The following is a 12,863-nucleotide window of genomic DNA, read 5'->3' as shown; positions in this document are numbered from 1 at the left end:
CCCTGGCACTTCTCTGTGTCTCGGCTTCTTCCATAGGAAAGCAAAAGCACCAGATTACTAATATGCCATAACTCAGTTCCACAGAGAATCAGAGATGGGGCCAAAATGGTTTGCAAAATCGATGTCTATGCAAAGAGTTGTCTACATGCCTGTTTCTAGAGTCCACCCCTGTTAGCCAACTCTTGCAGGATGTCTGTGACCCAAAGGATGAAAAGAAACACTGAACAGGCCTTTTTTGGTTCTGAAATTACATGATTCTAATTTCCAGGGGGTTTTGCCCATGTTTACCACCTCAAAGAGAAAAAGTTAGGTCCTGTTTCTCAAGTCCTAAGCAAGTTTTCTCATGAGCACAGCAGCCTCCGCAGATTTGAGCCCCGAGGTGCACTCCAGCGCCCTCTCCGAGCTCTCCTTCCTGTGGGGAGCAGCCCGTCCTCTGGAACTGTCCTCTGGAACTGCCGTCCTCTGCAGGCTTGCTGCCATCTGTGCTGTCTGGCCTGCGGGCTTCATGAGAGCAGAGCCCTCTAGCCCAGGTGTCTGGAGACAGGGCCCTGGTCACCCTGGGTGGGGTGGGAGTTCGGAGTCACCCCATTCTCCAAGGAGCTCAAAGGCTGCTCTGCCTGCTCCCTTTTTGTAAACCTTGCCCTCTCGGGAAGTGTGCCCTCTCAGGGAATATTTTTAAATTGATTTATTGTCTTCACAATTTTTTTGCTCTTGATTTCCCCAGGAGCCTTTTTTCTCTCTTCTCTTCACATTGCTTAGGCCCTGAATTAGTCATGTTTTCTGGAGCATGGGGTGCATCCCAATGAGCTCCTGGTTCCTAGTCATTCATACTCCTTAAAGAGCCAACTTAGGGGAGAAATAGCCCTCCCTGGGCTGGGCAGTGCCCAGCAGCTGATTGTGCAGTGATTTAAAGCGCAACCCAAGAACATAATGACTTCATCTTAAAGTAAATTCTTCTGGGTGCCTGTTACAACCGAGAGTTATGGAGATCTGGTTTTCATGCTCTCTTTCTCATTGTACTTTTCCTGCACCCTCCACATCCCATCCTTCAAGTTTAGAGCCATCAAACTAGCTAATATTCGCAATTCATTATCTTTTCATTTCTAATTCTCCTTTTTGCTGCTGAAAGCAATTAAGCTTGCAATCGGGCCTTGCTGAATCTTGAGTTAGTATTCAAGGTGTCAGGAGGAGGGAGATGCAGGCAGGCCACTTGGCCAACACCCCTCCCTTTGTTTGCTCCAGCATGCATTCCGTTCAGGGTTGGCTCCGATGACCTCCCTTCGCCTGGTGGGAGGGGGAGGAAGTACAAGGTTGATTGCTTCATGAGCACATCATCTGCAAACTTATTTTGAAGTCAGGGGGAAAAAATAATCGGTGTTGTCCTTGATCAGGAGCTGATTTGTCATTTTGATTCAGAAATTAATAAGAGTGGGAGGAGAAGCTGGAGACAGTAGGAAACCTGGTATCTTTGTAAACTGCCTGAGATGGGGAGACGGAGATGGGGGCTGGTGCTGATGCAGCCAGACCCATGGGTACTGATGAGCCCCAGGCTGAGATGGGGTCTCCACCAAATCCACATTGCAGCTGGCTGATTTTCCTCCATTCTTCTCTTTCCTTCACCCCCACAGCCATTTCCAAGAGAAAGCCTGTGTGCCTCTCCTCAGGCTACCTGCTTCCCTTCACCTCCGGGCCCCAGTGTAGGCTAGGCCACCCTCAGCATGACCGGGACAACCACAGCAGCTCGCACACTAGCCCCTGCCTCCACGCCTGCCCGTCAGTACTCTCTGCAGTCTTCAGACTGCCATACACACAGCGGTTGTCTTGGGAGGAGGGAAAGCTGTTGTTGGGGGTGGGGGGACGGCACGGCGCTGGAGGTTTACCAGAAGCTAAGCCTCTGCATAGGGTTCAGAAAAGCCAGTGAGGGGCAGAGCTGTCCAGAGATAACCAGCTCCCCACAGAGATGGTGAGTTCCCTTCCCACTCCTCTGTCTGCCAGACAGCCTGCTAGGGAACTGCCCTGAGCCCTCCCCCCCCCCACCAAAAAAAAAGGAGATGGATGGGTACCAGGACTGGGGATCAGGTGTCTCCATGCTCCCCCCACAGGTGGGCGCCTTCCTTGTGTGGGATAGAGGCAAACCTGTCATCTCCATGAACATTCCTCTTCACATGCAGTATAGCTGCTTCTCCTTCCTCCTGCATGCTTTTCCTAGCTCCAGAGTATGACCAAGCCTGTGTTTGCTTTTTTAATTTGTCATATTAAATATAGCCTTCGTGGCAGGCTTTTACATCCAGGCTGTAAACTCTGGAAATGGAAATTGATCAGGGGGTGGCTGATATAACCGAGGCTGTAAATGCTAAGAACAGAGATGCCATTCCAGTTTAATGCTTTTATCTAGCCAATGTGCCTTGTATGGAGGGGGCATAAATCTTGGGACTTGGGGGAGACAAGGGGGTAGGATATGACCTTGCTGCTTGTTACCACCAGGTGTCACTGTTAACTGACAGTGCCCCAAACAAACAAACAAAAAAAACCCACCACTTCCCCCCAAAAGTGACCATCTAATTAAATAACTTCCATGGACAACAAATGAGCAAATTATATTAGGTATGGGAGCAGAGGTCAGCATATAGGAGCTGGAAATAGGGCATTGTGCCTAAAGGCAGGCATTAGATTATAAATAACAGATCAGATCAGCCACACCCCATCTCAGCCCAATATAGAGACAAACTGGACTGACTTCAATTCCCAGGTGGTCCCAGAAGCTTCCAGCATGCAGTTCTGTACTTTCCTGACCAAAAGACTTCTCTTTTTGTGCATGAAAGAAATTTGAGATGAATACATACACCTGGGATTTCTTGGACCAGTCTCTGAGTCTCCCTGACTTGTACTGAGGTCCATTATGATCCACCCAGCCTTCACTCTGGGCTGAAAGGAAACAAGGCAATATCTGGTTTTTAAAAGATGAGGTTCATGCCCAGCAAGTCTTATGATAGAGAAAGAATGCTTTTAGTTTGCTGAGTCTCTACCAAGTTCCCCACCAGCCCACCCTAGGGCCCAGCTCAAGATACAGGGTGCCAACAGGCCATGCAGGTACTGGATGCCTTTATGCTTAGTCCTCAGTGTATGTTTGGGCGGTACCTGTCTAGCTCCCTTCTGCCTGACCCAGTGTATAAGAGAAAGCCACTCCAGTCTGGGAGTTGGGCAAACCTAGGTTCAGATCTTATTGGCTGTGTGACCTTGAGCAAGTGACTTAGTGTCCTTTGCCTCATTGCCTCTGTGTATAAATGGGGTGTTAATAACACCCTCCCCCAGGGGCCACGTACAGGTATTTAGGAAGTCCATACTATGTTCAGTCTGCAGATTGTTGTTGAGCCTCTGTATGTCAGGTCCTGTTTCAGGCACTGGAAATAGAGGAAGCAAGACAGGAGGCCTCTTCCCTCAGGCATTTCTGTTCCAAAGGCCTGCCCATGTGTAACATACCATACACACATACACCCCACACAGAAGCCATCACACTTGCAAGTCTGCTTGTCTTTACTGAAATATGAACTGAAGTTTTTATCTCAGAAGGGTCTTTTTCATGTTAATTGTGCTGTCTCTCCCCACCCCCATTTGTGTGGGAAGTCAGGACCAGGTTTGAAGGTTCATTTGCTGACTGACTTCCCTGCGTTCTTTCTAGCAGTAGGATCCCAGCCCATCAAAGAGCCAGCCGGTGCCTTCAAACCCTGGACAAACAGAGATCGGCGCGGGCTTTTTTATTTCATCCCCGCCAGAGCCCAACTCCTCTTTCCACCACACACAGGCCCGTTCTATTTGAACAGATCAGGAGCCACAGAGGTGATCCCGCTAGTTCAGCTGAGCTTGAAATGAGGAGCTCATTCCCTTAAATGGTATGAGCATCTTGTTTGAGGCTGGGCTGCAAAGCTGTTTCCCCTCACATTGTACCCAGCATGGAAATGAGGGCACTCGTATTCTTCCTTTTGACACTTGATTAATAGTTGACAAGTCCAGACCCAAGTAGTTAGCTTTCCTATTATTCGTCTTTTGACAGGCATTACTGCATTTCTTTTCAAGGCCCATTGTTCTAAAAATACATTCAGATCTAAAGCACTGTGCACATATAGGCATGATTTTATGGCGCCAAAGATAAGAGACATCTGCCGTGCAGATTACAGAGTGGGTTGCTGGGTTTCAGATCTAAAGGCAGGGACCTTTGTGCTACTTAAACCAAATGCCCCCAGTCCTTCCCCTGCTTCCTTGATGGTGTCTTGTGAAAGACCACCCGGCAGGTCCTGCGCTTTCATCCCTAGGGACCGGTGGGGACCAGGGCGCTCCTGATGGCAGAGCTGGCCCATGGTGACACTGCCTGTCCCAAGTAGTTTCGTTTATCCAAAGCCTTGCTGTGCCACGGGGTAGCCATTTGCAGAATCTGTCATCTGCCTCCAATACCTAAGAGCCTGGAATAAATGACAAAACTTAGAATCAAGTGTAGTGGAAATAGCCTGATTGTCTTACATGTATATTCATTGAAAATATAAGAAGGGTGGATGCTGGGAGTCCAGCTGGGGTCTCACTTGTGCTGGACATGCAGTGTCCCAGCAAGTAATACCCAGGTGTTATTACTGTGCTGAGAGTTGAAGGTTTTACAGATGAATACCAAGTCCGCAGTAGTATCATGCGACCGCTGTTGGGCAGTAGTGCTGCCTTGAGCAAGTTAGCCTCCTCCTCCATGTTCTCACCCACAATCCTTAAGTAAATATGCTACAGTTATCACAAGGCTCCATAAAGTCCTATGTATTCATTTTTAACAAAAATAACGAGTTGAAAATCAGTAAGTCATAGTACTTAGTCATGAAACTTCCCCCCTTGATTCCAAAAACCTACTCAGAGCATCTTATAAATCAAGTATGTATAACAAGGAAAGAAGGGCATAAGTGAGGGAATTGCTTTAAGGGAGAAAGATAGGTGGGGAACCAACATGAGGCCAGAATTGAGGCCGTGAGTGCCAGGGAACAGGGAAGCCTTATGCCGTGTGCCTTCTGCCCTGTGCCCTGCGCCCTGCACCCTGTGCCCTGCGCCTTGTGCCCTACTCCCTGTGCCCTGCGCCCTGCTGGAGCCAGCTTTGAAAATGGCTCAGTGCCTAACTTTACACACCAAGCAAAAAGGACATGGAGTTGGTTGGCAGCTTCCACTGACTACTAGAATGCAGCTTAGAACAGAAAAGAAGGCTTCTCAGAAAGCATCGCTTTGCCTTATGAAAAAGGTCTCTGCAGTTCATCTAAGAGGAGCAAGGAGCTGCTATGAGGAAAGTCTTCAAAGTCCTTGCAGTAGATACGGAAGTGCACTTCCACAAACCACTCCTTCTGGCTCCCGTTGCTGGGGACTGGTGGCATAGTGCCAAGGCACAGGTTATAGGGAAATGATCCAGAGAGGAAGGGGCAAAAGGTGCCTTCCAGGGAGATAGGCCCCACTGCATGCATCTGAGCATGCCGTCACCAGGGCTAAGGCCCTAGCCCAAGTCAGTGCCCAGCACTGTGGCAGCATCTAGGCCTGGGGGCCTGGAGATGAGACAGCTGGCCAGATGGAAGGGTCTGCTTTTCAATCCTGCCTGGTGGGATCTCCACCCTGTGGGTTCTGGATTCTTTCTGAATTATCTGCAACAGATTGGGCCTCTCAGTGTCCTATCCATTCAAATACGCACACATCAATGCAGTCATTCCACAGCATTTGTCATACTCTGTCTCGTGGTACTTTAGGGCCACAGTTAGCATCCTACATGCCTATTGGTGTTTATGGTTTTAAATCCCGTCCTCATTACATTTGAATATTTCTTTAATGCAGGGCTCTGTGAGTATGCATGTAGAGTCCGATCGATAGATGAATGGCTCAGAACAGGTAAATATAGTTAGGTCTAACGAATACATATGGCTGCAAAGGTAATTGGTGGTATTTATTTGAAGAGTAAATGGTTGCTTCCAGTCATAATCCTCCATTCCCAACATTTAGAAACAAAAAAACGACTTCCGTGCAGGGAAAGATAGCTAAATTGAATAGCAAGAAAGGACAGGCTTGAAATACTGGTTAACCAATGAACCGAGACCCATTAGAGTAAATTACTGAGTATGGAAACATAGCCCCACTGCTTGCTGGCTGGGACGTGTCGACACCCTGAGCATCCATTTGTTTAAAAGACGGCGCACAGCCTCATTTGCAGCATCGGCATGTACGGAGTCATGGGGGAAGACGGCCAGAGAAAAGAAGGGTGTGGAGGCCGCTCTGCCAGAGAAGATGCAACCGGCAGGCTAAAACAGCTCCACAGACAGGCCTGCCTTCCAGCCAGTGAGTTTATTTTCTGATCACATGTAGTCATGCCCACATAGAGATAGCCTGTTTCAGGTTCCTAAGGAGACAGCCGGAATAACTTCTTTAGAAACACCATATAAATAAATAAATCAGCAGATCACAACGCCACAAGTTCTTTACCACTGGCATTTACCCCGACAGCTCATGAGAGCATTTTATAAATCCAGAAAGAGACAAGGAACAGCAGATCCCTCAAGCAAGTAATTGACAGAGAAAGAATAGTGTGTCACTGGGGAGAGCCCAGAGCCCTGCCTTTCAGTTACAGTTTATTTAGCTTTGCTGGGCTTCCATTGGCTGGTAGTTTTCTAGAGTTCACTTGGAACAGATGTTGTCTAGACAGAGATGGCAGGCGCACCATCCAGAAGTTGTGCCACTGCAGACCAGGGGCTTTTTGTTTTATTTGTTTGCTGTTTCTGGGGAGAGGGCAGAGCCCTACCTCCCGCTGGAGAACTCTGCTGTGGGCTAAGTCTGGAAGGGTTCTCAGAACTGACCTCATCCTGTCCCTGCTCTATGGAGAAGCGACTTAACACATGCTTTCCTCAGGACCTCTGCCCCAGCTCCACCCACCCATGATTTCCAGGGACTGCCCTGGCCTTCCCAGTCTTGGGCCTCACTGCTGGATCTGCCTTCCCCACTACACAGGGCCCTAAGACCACGTTTGCCCACCCACCTCTGTATCACCCAGTGGCTGGGCCACATGCTGTGAAATGTTCCATGAACTACAAAGAGGAGAGCAAACCTAGCTGACCAGATTCGCCCTGAACACACGTCTTCCCTTCCCAGGGGTCTCTCACCCAACCTGCTTCCTCAGAGCAGGTGCTCCCTAGAACTGACGGTGAGGAATGAGCACCAGCCTCTGTGGGGTCCGGAGTTGATTAGGTACTCACTGATACCCGTCCATCGCAGATGGGGCTGAAGCGCAGGGAAATGGCTGCCTGCATGAAGTGAAATTCAATAAAACCACATTTTAAGTGAAAAATCAGTATAAACACCAGGCTTCTTTGCCATGGAAACAGAGGTTGCTTAGAAACTGCCTAACGGCGAGTTCTAAATTTTTTAAAGTCAAGTTATCATTTAAGCTACACGGCCCTACAGGTTATTGAGAGATAATCACTGGCCTCAGGACGTGCGGAGGCGCGGGGCTCAGCTGAGTGCCTCGCTCTGGGGACCAGGTCATCTCCTGATAACAGTGCTCCCCAGAGCCTTGGATTGGGGCCTGGGGGAAGGAGAAGGGAATTTTTGTTTGGGAGTTAAGTAGTATACATATATATATATTTTTTTAAGTGTTTCTCTATGGATTTGAAAAAGATAGAACTGGCTATTTGGCATGTTCAACAGCCATCTCTGCCGTGCTGGAGATGTATTAGGGACATTTTCCAGGCAGTTACCCCAGTCACTTCAAAGCAAAGGCCCTGCCTTTGTCTTCGAGCCTCTGATTATGCAGAATGGGCCTGTGAGGACGTGGCCTTTGCTTTGGGCTCCGGGCCCTCAGGAGATCCTCCTCAACCCAGGCTGGACAGGAACTGGCCACAGTCATGCCTGGGTTTGGAACAAAGCCTAGCTTCAGTGTACCCAGACCTGACTTCCGGGGCCTCAGCCTCAGCCCCCAGGGGCTGAAGCCAACAAACGTCTAGGTTCAGAATTTGTAAGTTTTTAGAGTTCGGCAGGCTTGGTGCCTTTCACCCAGCAAGAGCACAACCGTCCCCTGGAGCCATCTGCCTGCATGGCACAGGGTCTGGGCCCCATCTCAGGTGTGCGGAAGGCCAAGGGCACCACATTCCATTTCCTTCCTGCAAACAAGCAGGCAGAATTAGAACCTGTCTGTTGAGAATCAGGTCTCCCACCAAGGCAGAGTGGAGGAATTAAGGGTGAGACAAAAGACAAATGTTTTGCCCTTTTCAGAGCATCAAAGACTATCTAAGGTGGGTGGCACTGCTGGAGTTGGTAGCGAGAATCATTCCTTAGACAACAGGCGTGTGCTGTCTCTCTCTCTCTCTCTCTCTCTCGCTCTCGCTCTCTCTCTCTCTCTCTTTGGCATAGTGTTTTGATTCCACACTTCCAAGTGTTTTCTGCACTCCCTCTCTGCAGGGTGGGGCGAGGGGGGGGGAGGGAGGCTGCCTGTGATGGTCCTCTCTGGGAAAAAATGGGAAAAGGTTCACAAGGCAAAAGCATTCATTTCACACCTGAGGTCAGAGAAGGAACTTGCTGCGGCTGCCAGCCATGCCAGGGTGTTTCCGCCTTTTACAGCACAGAAATTAGACCCAGAATAATTCTTCTAAGAGTTTAACCCTTATTTAATAAAAGAAGGTGAACCTGCCAGCATTTTATTTGGAGACCTCACAGGGCAGAGAGAAGAGCTTCTTTTCCTGTGCTCACAAAGCACAATGTCCACATTTCACATGCTAAAAGGGGCTCAGAAAATGAACGGCGCCACGTTTCCATGCCACATCGCAAGTCACAGCACAGCTGTGACTGAACTGGGCCGTGGCACTACTTTGCGGCGTGTTGCCCAGATAAAAATATTCCTTGAAGCGAAAGCACCGCGCTGTAGCATGAGAAATTGTTCCAGTTCTTGAAAGGGGAAAAAAAAATCAAATGAAACCATTTGCATTCTAACAGTCTCGGGCACCAAGGGAAAACTGTCAGCTGTGTCACGTGTAAATAGAAATCTGCTTCTTGTTTTTGGTGCATTTTTTTATCATTTCCCTTGCCACTCTAATTATCAAAGATATTTTTGTTTTTAAACAAAAATCGGCTCCCACGCAGGCCCCATCTCCTTTCTGCGGTGAAGTGGAAACGATGCATTAGAATATTCTAATCACTTCTCCAACAAGTGCTGCACAGGTTAGGAACACAAGATTATTCTAGGCAAATAAAACTTGTTTAGACATACAACAGGCCTAGAACATTATCAGAGTACCCCTCTCCTCCCACCCATCTTCCCTGACCCCCTTAGCCTGAGTCTCTTAAGTCCAAGGAAGAAATCAGTGTTGGCTTTATAGAGATCATGTCTGACCCAGGCTTTTCAGATGAAATAAATTAGAAACCTGGAAACTAGATTTTACTTACCAATCATTTAATTCCTACTCGATGCTCAAAAGTATGCCAGCGGCTCCTAGGAGTAATTGGGGAGAATACAATTTAATCCATTAGATGGATACTATACACAGCTGTCCCTGGATTTCCATTGGGGGGTGGTTGGAGGAACCCCACAGATACCAAATCTGGAGATATTCAAGTCTCTTCTGTAAAATAGCTCTAGATTCTGTAACAATGTAAATGTTATGTAAATAGCAGCTATACTGTATTGTTTCGGGAATGTGCAAGGAAAGAAGTCTATACATGTTCAGTACAGGTTTGGCTTTTTTTCCACAGTGTTTTCAGTCCATGCCTGGTTGCATCCATGGATACAGAGGCTGGCTTGTCTGTTGGTAAATAGAGATCACACGTGCTAGATTCTGTAGGTCTTATCTGCCTTTTAAACCTCAGAGAAACCTTTTGAAGCGCACCTCCCATCTTTGGCAAATGAGAACCCTAGACTAAACAAGTTGTACAATCCCCGCGGCTAGTGATTCCGTTGGTAATGCAGGGTCTGCTCCTCTGTTCCTCTTCTACCCTAGTGATAAGCACTGGGCCTCTCCCTCGCTTCTCACAGAATGGAAGCCTCCCAGGAAGGATGTCATTGTAGGCCAGCCTAATGAGTCTGAGACCTTAATCAGCAAGTATTCAGAGTGCTTACCACGCACAGGTGTCCAGGAACAGGAGCAAACCTGGTCCCTACCCTGAGAAAGCTTCTATCTCAAGGAGGGTGGGTGGGCAGTTGACATGGGCAAGGAGATGTGGGGCAGCCCACCTGAGTAGAGGGAGCAGCCTATCATCTAGATAAATGAGATGCATATGGAGAGCGGTCTTGACCGTGCTCCTGGCCTGGATGCGTAATTGGTGGTCCCGAAACAGGAGCTGAGCAGATGAGAAACAAGGATGCAAAGTTCAGGTCAAGGCGATGAGCCCCGTTCTTGGTGGGCATGTGATAGCCCAGGTCCTTGAGCTCCGTGTTGTGCTGGAGAACATGGGGTGGAGCTGCTCCCGGAGAGGAAAGGGGCCCCTCCCTGAGCCTGCGAAGAGCACGTGTTCCGTTAGACCTGACCCCCCAGCCAGCAGCTCTTCCCACAGAGCGCGACCTCCAGTAGATCTCAGTGTTCAGGAGGGGTCCCAGGACCCCCCCAAGCAGGCCACAAAGCTCTGCTCCTGAACTGTGGTGAAGGGTGGGTCCTGGTTGCTTCTTCCTTTTAAAAAACTCCAGCTTTACACTCCACAACTCAACCTGGAGCTTTGCCAAGAGCTTGTTTGATATCAATATTGTCCTCCTCGGACTAATTGCTATTTTACTCTGTGTCAGTGGATATGAAACTGTTTACCTCTATTTCTGTTAGGCCCCGGGACCATCCTAACGGTGCTCTTAGTTGGTTCTGTTAGCTGACCTGATTTGCTATGGGGATCAATTTCTTCTGGAGAGTTCGGTCAACAGCCCCTGGGGTGGGCAGGGGTTTCCTTCCGCCTCTCCACTCCCGCCTCGCCACCTCGCCCACTCCCGTCTGACCTCTCTCACTCCCGTCTGACCTCTCTCCGCAGTGTCTTCCTCCACTTGATGAAAGTGGACCCCGACTTCACATGGCTCCTCCTGAACCAGCTCTACTGCCCCCTGCCGCTCACGCCCCCCCACCCCAGCCTCCACCCTGCGCGGCTGCAGGTGGCCCCCACACAGCAGAACCCCTACGCTGCCAATGTGTGCTGCCTGCTCCAGGAGCTGGGGTGTCCGTCCCAGGCAGACGCTGCAGCTGAAGGAGCCGCCTCCCCTCCCCGCCAGCCAGAGGCCCGGCCAAGCCACCCTGCCAACACCGGGGCAGCCGCACTGAGAAGACGGTGAAAGTGGATCGATGTGCAAATTGATCGATCACACAACTGCTTGGAAATTGGACTGAAGGAAAGTAGCTGACTGTTATTTATATTTCATACCTCATGTTTTCAAATGACATTGTCTGGTGGCTCTGAGGGTTTAACTCCTTAGTCTCCCATCACCACAGCCCCATCTGCCTCCCTGGCCACACGCATACACACCACACACACACACACACACACACACACACACACACAGGCATGCACACACACCCCTCAGTGCTCAAGGCCAGTGGGGCTGAATGGTGCACGTGGATGTGTCCTCGGCCTCCCGAAGCCACGTTTAATCGTCTCATCTAAGCCCCTTCAGAGCTCAGCCCTCACCCCCCCCCACACCCCCCTCCTCAGTAATGGCTGGAGTGAATTTGTTGTACCTAACTTGTTCTTCTGAAGGAAATAAAGTAAAGGCACTTCTTGGATGAAAGGTGTGATCAAGAGCTCACTTTGAAGTTTGTTACTTAAATTGGGTGATTTTTTTAATGAGTTTTTTTTTCTTGAGTGGGTAACACAGAGCCACTGTATAAATTGCAAGCCCTGCAGAGCAGCCACTCCCAAGCCTTGTGTGTCTCCTCCCCAGAGCAGCCACTCCCAAGCCATCCATATCTCCTCCCAGAGGAAGCCACTCAGAACAATTTTTTGAATACCTTTTTAACTAGGAGATTGATTTTTTTTTTTTTTTTAACCAGTCCTGGGGCTTGAACTCAGGGCCTGAGCACTGTCCCTGGCTTCCTTTTGCGCAAGGCTAGCACTCTGCCACTTGAGCCACAGCGCCACTTCTGGCCATTTTCTGTATATGTGGTGCTGGGGAATCGAACCCAGGGCTTCATGTATAGGAGGCAAGCACTCTTGCCACTAGGCCATATTCCCAGCCCGAGATTGATTTTTTTTAACTTATGGCTACTAGTATAAAGAAACCCAAGTATACAGTATACCAGTTTAAAGAAGCCTTTGAGTGGAGCCCAGTGGTAAAGTACTTGCCTAGCATGGTCTAGGCCCTGGGTTCAATACCAATCCACCCCCCTAAAAATAGCCTCATACTCCCATTTTAAGCAATCACTGTGCATCAGCATGGGGCCAGCCTGGCTTTGTGCCTAGCCCTGCCTCACCAACCCCTCATTTCCAGGAAAATACCAGCTGTCTTAACCAAGCATTTTTCTTCCTTTCTCTCTTTCATTGTTTGTAGTCCTGGCGGTTGAACTCAGGGTCTTGTGCTTGCTGAGCAAACTACTCTACCAGTTGAGGCAATGACCACAGTCCTTTTGGTTTTAGTTGGTTTTTCAAATAGGATTTCATGCTAAGTTTACCTAATTGTACCTCAGGCTCCAACCCTAACCTTTGATTCCAAGTAGTAGGGATTACAGGTATGTGCTACCTATAACAAACTGGCCTTTTTTAACTGTTTTTTTTTTTTTGTCTTTTCTTTTTTGGTACTGGGGATCGAACCCAGGATGTTGCACTTGCTAGGCAAGCGCTTTGCCACTGAGCTACATCCAACCCTGGACTTCTTTCTTTCTTTTTTTTTTTTTTTTTTATTAATTGGACAT

The 12,863-nt window shown here is 48.8% G+C and overlaps 1 protein-coding gene across 3 annotated transcripts in view; it reads left to right on the top strand.

Moving 5' to 3' along the window:
- Window positions 1-11,991, top strand: part of Tti1 (TELO2 interacting protein 1) — a 41,264-nt gene extending 29,273 nt beyond the window's left edge. For all 3 annotated transcript variants that reach the window (XM_048349169.1, XM_048349171.1, XM_048349170.1), the window contains one exon: window positions 10,996-11,991. In XM_048349169.1, the coding sequence (XP_048205126.1) occupies window positions 10,996-11,290 (295 nt within the window). In that variant the 3' untranslated portion in view covers window positions 11,291-11,991. The remainder of the gene's footprint in view (window positions 1-10,995) is intronic.
- The last annotated feature ends 872 nt before the right edge of the window (window positions 11,992-12,863 follow it).

Source organism: Perognathus longimembris, chromosome 6, assembly GCF_023159225.1.
Source record: "Perognathus longimembris pacificus isolate PPM17 chromosome 6, ASM2315922v1, whole genome shotgun sequence".
Lineage (NCBI taxonomy): Eukaryota > Metazoa > Chordata > Mammalia > Rodentia > Heteromyidae > Perognathus > Perognathus longimembris.
The sequence above is the reverse complement of the archived record's forward strand: the minus strand, read 5'-3'. Positions and strand labels throughout refer to the sequence as shown.